At 37.8% G+C, this 18,963-nt stretch overlaps 1 protein-coding gene across 4 annotated transcripts in view; it reads right to left on the reverse strand.

Moving 5' to 3' along the window:
* Window positions 1-18,963, reverse strand: part of CMBL (carboxymethylenebutenolidase homolog) — a 525,809-nt gene that overhangs the window by 355,629 nt on the left and 151,217 nt on the right. For all 4 annotated transcript variants that reach the window (XM_044064911.1, XM_044064909.1, XM_044064912.1 and 1 more), the window contains exons 2-3: window positions 15,805-16,037; window positions 3,940-4,047 (exon numbers count right to left, since the gene is read on the reverse strand). In XM_044064911.1, coding sequence (XP_043920846.1) covers window positions 3,940-4,047; window positions 15,805-16,019 — 323 coding nt within the window. In that variant the 5' untranslated portion in view covers window positions 16,020-16,037. The remainder of the gene's footprint in view (window positions 1-3,939; window positions 4,048-15,804; window positions 16,038-18,963) is intronic.

Raw genomic sequence — 18,963 nt, forward strand, 5'->3', positions numbered from 1 at the left:
TGGGAGCCATTATTAACTCCCCAAGTGATGCAGACATCCTACAGAAAAGCCTCACTGAGACCAGTGACTGGTGTCGAAACCATGGCCTTAAGTTTAATGCCAAAAAATGCATAATCATCCCCTTTGGGAAAAACTCAGTTCCCACTAATTACCACATTTTGATGGGAGCCCACTGAACAGTGAAGGTGTTATAAGAGACCTGGGGAAAGAGGTTGACAGCAACCTCTCCTTCGACTACCACACTGACACTGTGTTCAGAAAGTCCTTCTATATGGCACATCTAACTTCCAAGGGTTTTGCATCCAGGAAGAAAGAGGTCATCGTCTCTCTCTACTCTTCCCTCATTAGACCAATCATCAAGTATAATGCCCATTTGACATGTACTTCACTAGACACCTGCAAAAGCTGGAGAGGCCACAAAAGTACCTCACAAAGAGGATCCTAGGCCTTAAACACATGTCCTACATGGACAGACTCAAAAAACGCCAGCTATTCTCTGTCTTATATCATCTACTAAGAGGTGATCTCTGCTTGACTTACAAAGCCATGTCTGACCCAGCTCTGTGAAGCAGAGCACCTCACTAGCCCTCTTCAAGAGAAATCTTGATGAGTGAATGGGAAATAGAAAGTTCCCCCCAGGGATCACTCCAGTGGCTCTACTTGATAGAGGCACTAATGTTGGGAGGTACGATGCCAGTGCACTTCAATGGGCTAGGCTTGTAAAGACTCCAGGGCCATTAGCCTAGTACACACCTATGAACCTATATATACAAGAAATATATATATGAAAATCATTTAATACAACTATGTAGATGTGCAAGTTCAGGCTTCAAAGAGTAAACTCCATTTAAACCAGGTGGAAAAAAATGCCCTGAAATAAAGGATCCATTTATTCTTACATCTTTCTGTTGCATTTATTGCATCGCCCCCTCTCAAGCAGTCGTATATGTTCTCTATAATACAAAATTTAAAATTGTGCATCTCGTCTGTTTCTGATATATGTTTATATAAAGCATTTGTCATAACTTTTGTTTTTATTTCAGATATGTGACTACTAATACAATTCTTTAACATTTGATAAGTCTTGCCAATACAGAATGAAACACATTTCATACACTTCATCATATCTGCAAGATTTTTCGTGTGACAATTTCCATAGGCATGAATATTAAATTTAGTATTCCTCACTGGATCAATAAAATTTGTATCAGTAAGAATATATTTACAGAGAGTACACTGATAACATTTATAGGTTCCCACCTAATTCAAATTCTGATGACAGTGTGTATTTTGTTCTTTGTAACATAGCCTAGTTTTTAGGGTGGTGCACCTCCTTTACAGTGGATATAAAAGTTTACACACCCCTGTTAAAATGCCAGGTTTTTGTGATATAAAAAAATGAGACCACAACAAATAATTTCAAAAATTTTCCCACCTTTAATGTGACCTATTAACCTGTACAATTCAAGTGAAAAACAAACAAATCTGTTAGGGGAAAATATAAAAAAAATAAAAAAAGCATATAATAAGCTGGTTGCATAAGTGTGCACACCCTTAAACTAATACTTTGTTGAACACCTTTTGATTTAATTACAACATTCAGTCTTCTTGAGTAGGAGTCTATCAGCATGACACATCTTGACTTGGCAATATTTGCCCACTCTTCCTTGCAAAAGCGCTCCAAATCAGTCAGATTGAGAGGGCATCTCTTGTGCACAGCCCTCTTCAGGTCACACCACAGATTTTCTACTGGATTTAGGTCTGGGCTCTGGCTGGGCCATTCAAAATATTTAAATTTCTTCTGGTGAAGCCATCCTTTTGTTGATTTGGATGTATGCTTGGGGATCATTGTCGTGTTGATGTGTGTATATATATATATATATATATATATATATATATATATATATATATATATATATATATATACACACACACACGAACATTAGGTGGACACTATTGCAGTAGGATATATGTGTATATGTGCACACACATATACGTATCAAACCCACAGCTAAAGATACAACTTAGTTACAGCACTCATTATTCCTGATAACTCTACTGATGATTAATTACCTGAATAAGAAAATCAGAATTTTAACTTTTGACAAAACAAGAAAGCAACCACTTTCTGCTGTTACTTAGAAATGAAGGGTGACCACAAATTACAGTATGCAGACAGAAAACCATCAAATAAGCAGATGCACCATTATGGATTGAATATATCCAGAACCATACTACACATTCCAAATTACTGTAACTACCCAATTCAAAGATAGGCGACTGATGTCCCTGCTCTTGGCCAGTGATCAAGGAGCCTCGATCCTCACCACGGACACTGGTGAGGGACTTTCACTTGGATCAAACATAGACACATATAGTATTTCCAGATGCAGCTCTCTGCACCAAGCACAATTTCCCTTAACAGCACACAGGGTACACTCTCCTGTTCTAGGGCTGGGTTTCCCTCTCTCTCATCAAGCCCCAAATAAGACTCACTCTTTGAGATTTGATTTTCACATTCACACACATATTCACACACACACACACACACACACACACACACACACACACACACACACACACACACACACACACACACACACACACACACACACACACACACACCAGGGAAAGGCTGGCACAGATTCACCAGCTATACCCTGTCTGCCCAGACTATAAGGTTGGTACTGCCACCAGAACATTCCAAAGCCAGCTACTCTTAGGCTCTTACAAGTGTACCCAATTCTACTGAGTAAATTTAATACTAATACAAATGGTAGTGTTTGACCAATGTAGCAAGGCTTTCAGGAGCAGCCACAGTGTCACCAAATAAATATAAGTACTCTCAAATGTTAAAATATTCTCTAAAAGAACAGCCACAATGAAAAGTTTAAATATATTTAATAATAATTAATAAAATAATATGAGAATACTAAGTGTCTACTTAGAATAAGCAGAGTTTCAGTCACAGGAAATAAAAATAACACTGATGAAAAGATTCACACAGATACAGAAAAACAACACAACACTAATCTCACTACATTTTCCTGACTGATCTAAAGAATTTCTATTCCCTGGTTACTTACTAAAGCAAGACAAATGAAGTGGGTGAGTGGTGGTCCTCCTTTTTCAGGTCTCATAAAACAGACTGCTTTGAGACTGCTTTCTCATCTAGTATTAAAATATCATTTCAGTGCTGGATTACAGAATGACATCACATACGTCTGGTCAGCTGACTCCGGTTCCAACACTACCCCCTTTTGCTAGAAACTGAACTAGAATTTAGCAGATCTATGTTACCATACACACAGACAGAGCTTTGCTGACATGTGTCATAGCATCTGAAAGGTATAAAACCATTTCAAAACTTCCAGGGTAGCAATTTAGTACCCTAAGGACAATACAGTAGGATTCCTAAGCCTGGTTTTCACAGACAATTTGCATCTGGCTGCAATCAAAACCGTAACATACAATCTTTATGGCCTAAACCAGGTAATTTAATTTCAGACCATTTTTCAAAGTTAGCTGGTCTGAGATTACCCTCTTCGCTTCCAGTACCCTCTGTTACAATATACTCATTTCAACAGTTACAATACAGTCTGAGATACAGATGTATTTTTTTTCTGTCCAGCAGGACCCACTGTTGGTATATTTTTAACAAAAGCAGCTTTAAAAATGCATTTTCAACACAAGCATCTATACAAATCAGTTTGACATACAAATGACATATAATTCTTTATAAAACTCCAGCTAGCTATGCTGGCATATGTTACACATCCCACTGCCTTACTTTCTTTGGCACACCTGGCACTGCCTCACATCATCACAGTGAGTTATGTGCAGGCACTGAATAATGTCAAAATGTGAAATTAATGATACAAAACATTCTAAACTACATGTATGGACAGAATAAAAAAAGAACTGGACATCCTGTCTTACCTACTAACTTCTCTTGGTGACCTGGTCTTCAGCCATTCTTGGAGCATGGCCCAGTCATTAGCAGGACTCCAAGGTTCTTTACCAACAAAAAAGTCAGGACAAATAGCTCTGTAAAAAGATTTGTGAACAGTTCCATCATTTTTTAAGTTTCTCATGCTCTGCGTTTTTTCACCACTCCATCTTCATTTTAAACACAAACATAATGAGCACAAGTCACAACAACATCTGGTTATGTAACAAACCGGTGGACATTTTACTTCGAAAGACTGCATGGACAAAATGTATGCCACAGTTTAACATGTGCCAGTCTCCTGATCTAATGGATAACTTTTGGGTACATAATCAAGATGCGTCATCTGTGTGGCTTCAAGAAAAGACAGTAATTAACACAGGCCAGCCCAGAGGGAATTCTTGAAACTCTCAGTTGGTGTTCTCCATTGGGTAGAATCACAAACAAGCCTGTTAACACCACAGAACATATCTGATGCAAATTAACAAGACTATCCTGCTTCCCTGACATGTCTGATTTAATGATTATTTTTAAGAAAGCATGATTGCCAAAGAATTTAGACAAACTTTTGTAAACTTTATAGCAAGATAAAATCAACAACAGTTAATGTGCAAACAGAATACAAAACAAAAAGTATCAGTAAACCCAGGTGGAGAAAACACAAGTATACACAACAACTTATAAAGAAGTGCTGCTGTAACCATTTAAAGAACCTCAGATACATACTCGGCATGTCAGATGATCTGTGAGAAAATTTTCTGCAGTGGGTAATTGCCAGGGATTTCCTTATCTGATATGTGCAGCTCTGCAGAAATCTAAAACTCCCCATGTCACATAATCTGGTGAAAATAATCTTTCTCATGGTACATTTCGGGGTATCAAGTGAAAGATTAGAAGGTGATGTTCAGTCCCTTTTTTCCAGTTTAACCTCTAGGCATCGAGGAAGCACAGCCAGAAAACTAAAATAAAACACAAGAACATACAAATGATGTCCCTGGCTAATTTAAAGGAATGCCCATCCACAGATGTTGGATGGACAGGCTGTCCTGACACAGGTGGATAATAGCAGGAGGGTAACATTGCACAGGGCCATCTTGAAAATCAGCTGTTATAATGTGTCACTATCTGTTGTCTGTGACTCTGATGGTATTCTGCAATGTGAAGCTGTTAGAGTACCTAGCTGAAAAATTAACCCCCCCCCCCCACCAGGTGAGGTAAGAGCCAGAGGCCGGTTAAAATCAAGAGCTCAGAAGTCCCACCTCTTGGAAACATGGTTACGCAAGAATATTTCATTTAGGTGTGAAATGACCATGCGGCTAAGGTACAAATATCTACAATGGATAAATTCTTGAAGGAGGCACTAGAAACAGGCATCCCATGATGAACTGATCTTTAACAGCAACATTTCCATTCCAGTGGTTAGCTAGCCACTCGGTGGCAAATAATGTGGTAAGCATTTTGTATGAATAGGGTTGGCTTGTTCTGGGACAGTATCTTAAACTGACAAGTTGTTGTTGTGTCTTTCGGCTTATCCCAGTTAGGGGTCGCCACAGCGGAACTCCGGTCAGCTAATGTTTGGTAGTGGGTTTTTACGTGCCGAGTTACCAGCCCTGATGCACAACCTTCAATGAAGGCACGCCCATTCACGCATGCCTCCACACAGAAGACGCTCTAGCTGAGAATCGAACGCGACAACATCTTGCTGTGAGGCGACAACGTTACCGCAGCACCACTACCGCGGGTCATGTTATCTTATTTCTTCTTTAAAGGTGGTATAAACTAACATTATGCACTTATCATAACCATATACTTTAAGAAGAAAGTCCAGTTATATGGGATGAAACTTTCCCAGGCTGCCAAAAACACTCTGCCCTTCCTACCATGCAAATTACACCTTATAGTTTTTCCTATTATAGTGCTTAGCAAAGAGAATAAGAAAAAAAGGAGATGAGAAGACTCCAGACCCGACAGACCAAAGGAAGTGGAGTATGCAACAGAAGATGGATGTTAGGAGGTCTGCTGGGCAGGTGGAGTGAGACAAGGCTGGAAGAGATTGTCATACTTGTGCCTGCATTTTTCTCCTCGCTTTTTATGGCATAGACCAATCCTCTGTGTGCTGGCATAGTTTGTCAGGCTGGAGTGATAATGAGGAGTAGATAGATTCTGTACCCCATTTCCTGTCTTTCTGCCCATTCAAACCAAACCAATGGCATGTCTCCAAGCTCTGGCCGCTTCCATCAGAGTTCTAGCAGCGAGACATCCAGCACATCCATCTTCCCTGCCAGTACTGTCAGATGCTTGAGCCACGTACTGTCAAATGCTTGAGCCACTCCTCAAACTCAGCATGCTTTGGTTGTAGTTGGGGGTTTAGTTGGGGATTTATCCCTTTATGTAAGACATAACAGCCAGCCCACTGGCAAAGGGTGCTGTTTGAACACCACACTGTAGCTGTACAAATATCCAAAGCAGCTTAAAAAAAGGCAGTAGAATGGGCAACAGCACTTGTAGAATAAGCCCTACTAAAGACAGGTAGGACTGTCCGTGTTTAACGGGACAAAATTCAATTTAGCTAGCTAACTACTTGGAAAAGCTGAACGTAGTGACTTCTACAATTTAGACTTTGAAAAGTGATGAAATAGTTGCTCATCTTTGTGAAACAATCTTTTTTTTTTCCAAAAGGAATATAAACTGCCTGCAGACATTTACACAGTATATAAAAAATCCCTATATATTATAGAACAGATGAAAGAAAACAGGCAAGTTGATAGATTGGTTTAAATTAGATTCAAGATCTACTTTTAACATAAATGCAGGATATATTGTAAGCACCACCCACCCCTGTGAAATACTAAGTAGACAGGCTTAACAGACATCAGCAATTCAGAAGTCCTATTAGCAGAACTAATGGCTACTAAGAACAGGGTCTTCCAGTGCACACTTTTTACCTCCGCAAAGGCAACCAACTGGTGGAAGAATGAGCTTGTCTAGAAAAAAAGTCACATGGTGGAACAGGATTACAAGTAGGATGACTAGGTTGTCAACTGCCCCACAAGAAGACTTTCTGACCTTCAAAGAAGCAAAAGAAGAATTTATTCACAAATGGAAATCAGAAATAACAGCAAAGCAAATTTAATGGAACAGTAATTATGTCTGCTTTTGAATCAAGAAATGGGTCAAAAAGTTTCAAAAGTAACATTAGCCAGATGGGTGTGACTGTATTGAAATTTTATTATATATAGCACAATTGGTCTTTTTTGTTTTTCCCCAAGATCCATTTTACCACAGCAGACTACCTACGAAATGCAGATCTTGATGTTTGTGCAACAGCAATACGTATCTCTCAAAATATCTGACATGCAGTGAAAGCTGGATATGATATCCAGATTTAGAGCTTACTTTAGTGTTACCATTATAAATAGTATGTTTTTATATGGTAGACCACAGAGGAAGAACACACAATTTATCCTCTGCATCCCCAAATGGCCTACACATTTTTCCAGAGGATGAGAACCTTATGGCCCATTTGTTCCTCCAGTGTTCAAGGGTCAGGTCTCAGAGGTAGTGCCTCATCTATTCTGAGGTGCATAATTTAGAGAACATCCCCAAATTTAGGGTAATTGGGGATGATAGGGACTCTACACCTTCAAGTTCAGCTGTGGAACATTCAGTAAATGCATCAACATGCTTCTTTCACACCGTCTTCCTTGAAATCATTGGAGGAGATATTCTGAAGACAAGGAAGCCTGGTGCTTTTGAATTAAACTTGTTGGTGGGATATGCAGAAGACCCTGGACCTATTTCACTTTTTAAGGCTGAGGGCATGAGTTAAGGACTTAACTGGTTGCACTGTAAACGCCAACACCAAAGTGGGGTACAGCATAAGGTGAGTACCACAGCAATGATTTTTGCTGAACAGGCACTGAGATAGACATTAAAATCTAGATCAGCATCAAGACACCTGGGCACAAAAACCCCAGCAATGGATGTGATGGGCCACAGACTGGCACTGAAAGATCCAGCATCAATATAAGCACTGATGCCCTGGGTCTGATCACTGACCCCAGAGACACCACCTGACACCACTAGAGCTGACAGCAGCACTGATGCCAAGTGAAGTGTCCAGGTCAGAAGCACTGCCACTGGCATCGGTGACACCAAGACTTATGCTAATTTCTCAACTACTGGAGAAGGCTGCAGTTTTGACTCTTATTACCAAAAAGGAGTCATAAACTGGCATTCTTTGGGACTGGGGAACCATCAAGGACAATCTTGGCATGTTGAGTTTAACATAAAAAAATAAAGTGGACTTCTTGTCCCAAACAGAGCAAGACGGAGGGAGGGGGATGACCAGATAACAGAGCAAGACGGAGGGAGGGGGATGACCAGATATTCTTGTTTAAGCCCTTGTTTCTTGTAGTCAAACTCCTGCATGCCGGGGGCTAAAGTTCAAAGTTTTGAAGGCTTAGACTATAAAAATCATGGCCACTTGTTTGCTGACTCACTAGACTGGACAAGAAAAGTAAATGTAAGCTGCTTGTACAGTGCCAGAATCCATGACACCACTAATGTCCTAAAGTTACTGAAACTAGTCAAATAGGATTATGCCCTAGCAGTGACCCATGTGGGAGCAAATGAGCTGGAGCACTCCCCAGAAAAATATGCAGGGAGACGAGCTGGGGAAAAAATAAATAAATAAATAAATAAATAAATACACTTACTACGCATGGTGCAAAGGGAAGAAAGGCACTGGTGAGTAGTATTTTGCCTTCACCAAGAATGATGTCTAAATACCACAAAAAGATAATGGACTTTAAACAGTTGGTTGTCCGGCAGTGGTGTAGAGGACTAAGGCATTGAGCTGTTGACCAGCTACTTCCTATGATGCTGGGTTTGATTCCCTCAGTCTTCTTCTGCTTACTTTATGACCGTGACTAAGTCATCAGATGGAGCTTTGGTGCAATTAGAAATTTGGGCTAGGCTTCTTAATGATCTTCTGGACTGAAAGCCTGGTAACTACCTATGAACCCAAGTACTTGGGTGTCATTCTAAGAAGATTGAGCACATTTTGGTCTAAGATGAAATGGCACATAAGACTTCCTGTTTCATCAGAGATGGCTTACACCTCACAGAACACTGCTTTTGTATACTGGCTAAGGCCTTTGCTGCCCTCACAGTGTCGTTTTTAGGCAAAGCCTCTCTGCTGGATATCCCACATCATCAAACTCAAACTTGGACAACATTACGGTGGCACTACTCAACACTGTAAGTCTACTACCTCAACGAACAGTGCAACAACCAAAGAATCAAGGAATCAAGAACAAAATCGAAAAAACACTGTGCGCAAAATTACGCCTCTGTGTCTTGGAAATTCCACTCAATACAGCACTTCCACAGTCCCAAAAAAAAAAAAAAAAAAAAAATCGTCTGTGACAAAGACCAGTTCACAAAATGAATTCAAATAAATAAAAAGGAAAAATTTATTGCAGCCAAAAAGACGCCAATACTGGTTAAGCGCTTTCACTTGTTGGAAACAAGCTTCATCAGAACACCATAACTAAGTGATCAATTCCTTAAATAACATTTTTGGCGCCATTTCAATTTAAAATAAACAACAAAAGTTTAAAGAAATACGCACATATTATAATGTGAAATACGCACATATTATGATATAAACAACAATGCTCATAAAAATATATATATATAAATATCAATAGCCAACACGGGTATAATAAAAATTGATATAAATAAAATAAAATACAATATAATACTATTCATTTTAAAGCCAAGAATGGTTTGATTGAAATGGTATCATTCAAATCTGTAAATTTGCCACCATAGTTCCTTATATGTGCGTATTTCACATTATAATATGTGCGTATTTCTTTAAACTTTTGTTGTTTATTTTAAATTGAAATGGCGCCAAAAATGTTATTTAAGGAACTGATCACTTAGTTATGGTGTTCGGATGAAGCTCGTTTCAAACAAGTGAAAGCGCTTAACCAGTATTGGCGTTTTTTTGGCTGCAATAAATTTTTCATTTTTATTTATTTGAATTCATTTTGTGAACTGGTCTTTGTCACCGACGATTTTTTTTTTTTTTTTTTTTTTTGGACTGTGGAAGTGCTGTATTGAGTGGAATTTCCAAGACACAGAGGCATAATTTTGCGCGCAGTGTTTTTTCAATTTTGTTCTTGATTCCTTGACACTGTAAGTCTAAGAAAGATGCCAGAACTTGAGGGTCTCCTGCAAATCGGACACATTCATAGTTGTGTAATTACAAAAACAAAAGTTTCAGTGCAATGATAGCACTCCCTCTATACAATGGTTTAGCACCCATCATATCTTCAGGCCCTCAGCTAACAGTGTACCTGTATTTGTCACAAACTCAATCACCTCATGTCAGATCACCCACAATTTTACACAGAGGTCCTAGAGAGCCAAATCCACAGATAAGAGACAGAAAGAGAGAAATTCTGGTTGTGGTAACTCTAGCTTTATCTGTGAAAAAGGTTGTTACTCTGTACAGCTTACTAGGAGTGAAGTTGAATTTTGTGGTTGCCTTTTGTATGTGAATGTTAAACCTGAGCTGGATATTAAGGTTTGGCTCAAAATGTTTCACCGAATGCACTTCCTCAGTAAATGAAAAATCAGCTGCAGTAACAGAAATTTTCCATTAGCAGCTGCAGTAGAGTCAAGTAAAGATTGTAACATATATGACATTGCTAACCAGGAGTGACCTGGTAGAAAATGTTGGTTTGACTTTAGAGGTATTAAAAAGAAGGTTCATGCTATTCAGTCATGATTCAGTGAATGAAGGGATATTTATAAAAAAGAAGCTTGTGAATCTCTGGAAAATGTAATACTTGAATGATCAGCATTTTGCACTACTTTGATACTCCTGATGTGTCAGATGTATTTTTTATGAATATGATGCATAGAAGAGGGCAAAATACAGAGTCCTGAGAGATTCTGAGAATTTTTATTTAACTGCAAATGTGAACTGGTCCAGGGACACTTTTCAGCCATAACCCGGATCACAATGGCAAGGACAATAATAAGCAAGAAATAAACATAGGAATACAAAGAAAACAAATTTCACTGCTATTAAGGCATTTGACAAAATTTGCTTGCACTATACATAGCCAGGGTGTGACAAGGAATAAATAAAACATTAAACAGCATTTACAAGAAAGCATACATTACTATTGCTTAAATATACAATATTAATTTTATTATAAATATAGAATTGCAATTAAGTATCTCGTACTACTAACAGTGCGGTAAGATGATTTCTAGTCCATGACACTGGTAGTAACAAGTTGTGAACATTGTATGGCTATACAAAAAGATGGAGGTGATTTGCATTACTCTTCTTGTCCTAAGGTAGTATCAAACAGACTAAACCTTCAAATTATGGAATGGAACCATTGCATTACCTACGCCTCAATAGCACTTGCATTTACTTTCTTCGAGTAGTCTAAGAGCTTTCCTGAAGTCAGTAGTTGATGTATATTCATAATATTCTCTGGGAGATCATTCTAGACTGGAACAATTTTCAATACAGCTCTTTCACACATACCAAATGTTAAAGGGGGCCTGTATAATTGAATAACATCATTATTTCTGAGTGCGGGACTGGTTTCTAAACTGCAGCCTACCAGGGAATGGTACACAGTAGCCATCATTTAATATACTTCAGATGAGCATATTGAGCAATAAACTATCTCTTGTTGTAATTTTTTTAAGTGCAGTGCGGTACTATGCTCATTAGCTAGGTGTACGAATCCAAGTATTTATTGTCGGCTGATTAAATAAGTGCAGTATTGTGTGCAGAAAGAAGTGAATTTAAAGGATGGAGTATTCCAGTCTGAGGAGGAGTACATTTATGGCAATGGCTCATCTAGTGATAGTGGACAGCAAGTGAGATATTTTTATGAGACTTTAAACTGAATTAATACCTTTTTCACCTGAGGTTTTGTGTGTGTGTGTGTGTGTGTGTGTGTGTGTGTGTGTGTGTGTAATGATACATGCTGGTCTATCATTAGTCCTACGTACCCCATGAGTAGTGATAGCAAGAAGGATGCCCAGAGAGTCTGTAATGCTGAAGACAGGGATGCTACTTTCCAGATGCGCCAAATAGCATCACTGTTTCTTTTTCCGTGTGTGTGTGTGTGTGCGTTGATGGACAGCTTAATTTTACAAAATTATGTCCATATAGCTCCAAAATCCTTCTGGAGTTCACTGTTCAGAATGGATGACCTTTTGTTGGATCTGTTCAGAATGTCATCTACATAGATTATACAGTTACTCTGAGGCAGATCCCAGGCTACATTACTGACGTTCAATGAGAATAATAGAGGGTTTAGGATTGAACCTTCTGGGATCTCATATGTAATGCTGCCATTCTGAGTGGCATTTTAAGATCCAGTCACTCAGAAAGTTCTATTTTCAGGATAGTTCTCAAACCACTGTACCGGTTTCACGGGGAAGCCTTTCTGAAAGTTCATGCGGCAACATAACACAATCAATAGTTTCCAAAGCTCTCTTAAGAGTTAAAAAGATACCTCCTGAATCTTTACTTTGCTTAATATTTGTAAGGATGTGGTCTGTCAAGAGAGAGAGAGAGAGAGAGAGAAAATTATATACATGTTGTATACACACACACACACACACACACACACACACACACACACACACACAAGCTGTTAGAGAGTTACTGTTAGGATAGAAACCATGTTGCGCATCTGTGAGAGGAAGGCATATTTTAGCAGTTACTCCAGAATTTGATCATATACTATTTTTTTCAGGTATTTTAGCTGTTGCATAGAAGTTGACAATAGGGGAGAAAAATTTAGAGAGATTTGGGAAGAACATTTAGCCAGGAGAATAATCAAAGTGGATTAATGAGTATATAGTTATATAATTTTTGAATTTTAGGATGTAAAGTGTGTAACTTGAAGTTGTCTCTTTCTTACTAAAGCATTGAAACAGAACTGAGGACGTCAACAATCTTGTGAAGTGGTGACAATGGTTAGAAAGGAGGTAGGTTACAAAAACTCACATTGGTAGGTACAGGGAGACTGCTGATATCCTGACTTGGCTGAGAACTATCCTTGCTATGCAGTCAATAATGCCCAAGAGTGTGTGTGTGTTACTGTGGAAATAACACACGCCCAGGAGTGCTCTGAGACCCAACGCTGCAGGTGGAGGCCCGCTTACAGTCCATGGTTTTGTATTCAATTGACTTTTCAGTTAAGCTTCTAATGACTACATTTAAAAAATAATGATAAACATTAAGAGTTACGTAAATTGTCTGTGAGATTATCTACATTCTGTGTTTATGAATTTGTTTTATTTTCTTTTTTTTGTGAATCTCTTCAACCAGGCTGTGCTTGCAAATGGTCTGTAGTGATCAGTGTTCTACTCCAGTAAACAAACCAAATTAAATAAATAAAAAATCTTAATGTTTAATAAAATCTGTCTCGATTGACTGCCTGTTGCAGTCACTGCTGTCTGCCTCTTACCTGTCTCACTCACTCACACTTATGCTCTTCTGCATGCACACTTTCAAAGGCATGCACAAAAGCACACACACACACACACACACACACACACACACACACACACACACACACACACACACACACACACACACACCAACACAGTGGCATTTCTTTTCTTTGCTTTTTACTTAGTTTTTATTTTAATTTTACACTCGCTAAACAGCAAAACGATGCTTAGTGAGTGTAGAAAATGACAGCCATATGTTTTTGTTTTTTTTTTTCCGTTCAGTCTTCACTGCAGCTTAATATGCAGCTGTAAAGTGCTGGTCTTATTTTTCAGCAAGCATTATCTGTACATTAACAGCCTGCTGGAGAACCTTCACTCTCCATTCAGGATTTTATGTACAATTTGCCGATTCTAAGAGTACTACAACTACCTGCTGTTCAGAAAACCTTGGAAGTGTCGAGGTGTTTTACTGCCTTCCAATTGTTCTGGTTGTCTAGGTTAAGTTGTCTGCATTTGCCTAGCATATTCAGTTTTGATACAACTGATTTCCAACCTAGCTTCTTTTTTAAATGTATATGTATACAGTATAGTTCCTTTTTCTAGTCTGCCCAGGCTTCATCTCTGTTTTTTTATCAGTTGTTTGATACCAGGGGTAACTCAAGGGTAGTATTTGCCTTGAACTCCTGTCTTTTCATAGGGAACAGTTTACCTTGATTGGGAAAAAGAAGGTCTGCAATAAAGTGGAGCTTGCTGTTATGGGATCACTGCACTGACAGAAAGAATTCCAGTCCAGCTGTAGTTCTACAGAGACAGAGAGCATCGACAGCAGAATCCCAGATAAATCTGGTTGCCAAAATAATCATTTTAGATTTATGACAATTAAATGGCCAGACAGACAGTATAGGCAGGTGGTCACTTAAGTAATTTTATGATATTCACTGTTATTACAATTTATTTGATATACTGGTTATAACCACATCAAGTAAAGAGATGGGTACAGAGTTGGGATTTCATCGGATTACCTTCAAGATTAAGCATGTTAGTTGATAAGCAGTAACTAGCCTATTTACATGTGTTCTACATAGGCCTTTCCAGTCTAAGTTTGAATCAGCCCATGGTTTTGTGATGGGTTTGTAATGTCCAGCATCTTGTTTAATATAGCATCAATCAAGGAAATAGATGATGGAGGTGGAATACAGACTGCTGCTAAATATATTTTACATACACACACACATATAGATATTATAAATATATACAAGTGTATATATTGTGTATGTATACAACATATTGAATACATCTAACAATATATTCTCTCTGAAGGGAAGAATAATCTATATTTAGAAACTACAATCCCTTTAAGCAAAATGTTCGGTTCCTCAGATAGTTTGTATTTTACACTTTTACTGCAGACACCCAATGATCACAGTGACAATTTGTTTAGTAGGAGAATTTTAGTATAAGTGCCCAATCTATCACTACATATTTTGGAAATCTGCATTAAGAAATTTAGTTTTGTTAGGGATGGGTATGCAGTATGGGAATTTGGTGAAAAAAAAATCTAAACTAACAGGCTACACAACGCTGACAATAACAGCAGCAAATTTGTCATTCCTCCAGTAACTGACACGAGAACTGGAGAATATTGTGAAGGCTACCCTACTAAGTTTCAGCATATCAATTTCAGATTGCTAATATGCAATTTGACCAGACTTTACCACAGAAGATCACTGCTGGTGTGGTCTCTACTCACACTCTGTTAGTGATTCACCACCTGTGGTGTCTTCTCTTTCCTTAGCACTTGTGCAATTGTGGAGTCAGTATATTTAAGTAAGGAACTGCTGGTCTCTTGGTTCCCTGTCAAAAAAAAAAAAAAAACTCTTCTTGTATTTTTTTTCCTCAAAAGCTTAAAGTTTCCACCTTTTTTCATCCACTCAACCCTAGACCCTAATGGAAACTACAGTTTGAATTATGGCATTTAGTATTTTGTGAAAGATTTCCTTAGACTATAACTTGCTAGTAAAAATGATTCCTTGGTATAAGTGGGGAGGGCATGTAATATTATAATCAGAAAACAGGACTTCAAAGCAGGCTACAGAAGATGACAACAAGAAAGAAGTCTTTCTTTATAAAAAAGCAAAAACTATAATATGCATGCTTGTGAGCGTGTGTGCGCGCGTGTACACACACACGCAGACATACATTATGATTTTCAATATTTTTAACTACCATCTCAGTTGCTAAAAAATTTAGAATTCTAGAAGAATTGCCTTTGCTTTTGTTGTGACATCATAACACCAGCTTTTCCTGATAAAATAAATAAAAGCATAAAGGAGAAAAATCCTTACGTGTATCCATTGTTTGCAAGCATATCAGTAATGTATCTGGTATTAGGAAGCTCCCATCCAAAGATATCCTGGACTACAATCACAGCCTTGTCAGTCTCCGCTGAAGGTTTAGTTAGATATGCTTTGATGTGTTCAACTTGCACTTCCTCTCCCAGGCCCCCATAGTCAAACTTGTCCCCAATGTCACAAGGACAAGGCCGAGCTTCATTAGCCATTGCAGGTCAAAAAGGATTCTGTTACAGAAAAAGAAAGCTTATTATTAGAAGTGAATAAGTTAAGTGGAGACTAAATATTTTTTTTTTCTGTTGCGTCTTTTTTAATGCATGCTCAATGTATTGGAGAACAAACATAAGGAGAAAGATTTTTACTAATGCAGATTTCAGTGAGACAATTTTTAAAATACAAATGTTGGGGAAAGGAGAATAAAAGAATAAATGGAAAATGTGAAGTTGTGATGGGTAAAACAAGAAATACCAGCCTATGTCTCTATGTACTTATTGAACACACAAAGGGATTGGAATGCTGCCACTGCCAAAGAATGAAAGACACACACACACACACACACACACACACACACACACACACACACACACACAGTCTGGATATTAAACCATAACTGTCAACAATAAAGGCAGTCAGCAGAATGTGAAGGGACACCAAGTAGAAGCTACAATTCAGTCTCTTGCCAGGCAAACAGTTTATGAATATGTCTTGCTTTACCCACACATGTGACCTGTCACAGTTTTACAATCTAACCAAACACCAGGCAGTGCGCACAGCTCTGAAGATTGGGTTGTGGAGGGAACAACAGCTTGAAAACTGGTCTACAGTTCTAAAAACTCTGGCTATAAACCTGAATGGAAAAACACAAAGCTTAACATGTGTTCATTGAAAAGTTATTTAATGCAGCTGTGCTGATGTTTGTGCTGCAGTGACAGTCTTGTACTTACTGACGCTGTCAAATGCAGCTCGTTTTGTTTTGGTGCCTTGCTAGAATAAAAGTCTGTTACAGTTAAACTTGTTTAATTCTGCGTAGTACTATTAAAAATAACTTTATATAACAGACGAAATGTACAATATTGTACAGTTTACAGCGTTTACTGTTTCAGATTTTACTTTACAAACTGCATGAATGATTTCCAGTATGCGGATCTAACAAGAAATCAGATCTAACCTCGTACACGTTTAATGTCCTTTTTTATATTCTCTCTCATGCCATTCAGATCTTGTCCAGGAAAACAGCCTGTTGATGTTAACAGGTTTGGAATTTTGTGATCTCATGCAGTCTGTTGATAAGTTACTTTGTGTTCTGTTTCAAGATGAATTATGTGAAAGTTTTATCCTTGCTTCCAACCTGGTAGGGAGTTGCTTTTTCCTTGCACCTGCGTCTCAGGAATTTCTTATCAGTCCTTGACACTGTACCAGACACTGTTACATTCATGCTACATCACAGATGAATGCCATTTTTTATTTGATTTTTAGCTAAGAACAGTTTAACCCTTTAACATACATATATTAGCAAACAGAAATGTGTGAATGTTGACTATATTCTACATATTTTCTAGCAGACAGAAATACATGCATCTAACTAGCAAAGAGAAGTGTACATGCACTATTACTACACATATATCCTATTAAACAGAAATATATATGTCCAAATATACATCTCTAACATTCACATTCTAGGATGGAAGCATACCATGAATGGGTAACAAAGCACCCATGGGCATACTCTGACACTCTTACCAGTATCTGCTAAGCCTCCGAGTGACATTACTTAAATGGTTGATCAATAATGTCTATTATGAGTGCCAGAGTGTGAGAATTACTTTCATGTTCATTTATGCATTCTTCCAAGACAAGATGTGTTAGTGCCCTAAAACACAATGTCTTTAGTACATATTTTATACAACTAACTTATAGATACTTAACAAAACAAAAGATCTGTAAAAAAGGGCCACCTTCAGTAACAAACATGACTTGTACCACAAATCTTAGGGTCCTTTGGCTGATGAAGCTTTCTCAGGCAGCTAACAACCCCACCATCCTATAATGTAACATGGAACACCTGTCACCAGTTAAAGACACTGTAAGAAGCAGCAAATTGACCTAAGACGAAAGACAATGAAATCCAGCTGGAATTCTATCCTCAGAGACCCAAATAGATCTGCTTGAAGTATCATTCATTAATAACTTACACATTCTTGATCACTAGTAAGACACAAATATACAAGTTAATGAAAAAAAATTCTGGTAGAATCACAAAAGGTACTACTTACCTTTCAGAAATTACCCTAACCATGTAAAAAGCCTAGATTAAATAAAAAATACAGAAGCTACTCACGTTCTTTACCAAATCTTATAGAGCTACCTATGAATTCCGATTGCTGTCAAAGATTTTAAGCAACAATAAGATATTTTTAACTAAATTACAAAAGTGAAAAGGCAAATTGTGAATGGAATGTTATCAATAAACAAAGTGATCACCCAGCCAGATGACAAACCAAACGTGCCTGCAGAATGACATAAAAACATCATAATAAGAAAGAAAAGAAAAGAAAAAAAAAAGAAGAGAAAAAAAAAAAAAAAAAAGTTATGTACTCACCATAACATTCCATCTGTGTTGTCCATTTTCATTCTTCCTCAACAAATGAGTTGGAATCTGACCATCAGATCTGACTCTGCCACTTTCTACAGATTCTAGGATCTGAATCTCAAGCTCCTCCCTTACCCATAATGCACCTGACCATTACAATACCTCAGATCAAGTTTGCTGCTATTATTTATATATATATATATATATATATATATATATATATATATATATATATGTATATATATATATATATATATATGTATATATGTATATTATACTTATATATATTAAGATAATTATACTATGACAAGAATGTGATAGATGAAAGATCAGGACCTTAAACAGGAACTATGGTTCATAACCACTCTTCCATTATGTCTCTCCTACGATTAAGGACAGGGGAAGGTGGGAGTGAAGCTGAGGAAGAATGAAAATGGACAACTCACATGGAACATTATGGTGAGTACATAACTTTCTTTATCTGATGTTGTAATTTTCATTCGTTCCTCAACGAATAGGATGGAGTCACCAGCTACAGTAACTTTGGGTGGCCCTCATAGAAG

The sequence above is a fragment of the Protopterus annectens genome, chromosome 3.part0, assembly GCF_019279795.1.
Source record: "Protopterus annectens isolate FY-2018-M chromosome 3.part0, PAN1.0, whole genome shotgun sequence".
NCBI lineage: Eukaryota > Metazoa > Chordata > Ceratodontiformes > Protopteridae > Protopterus > Protopterus annectens.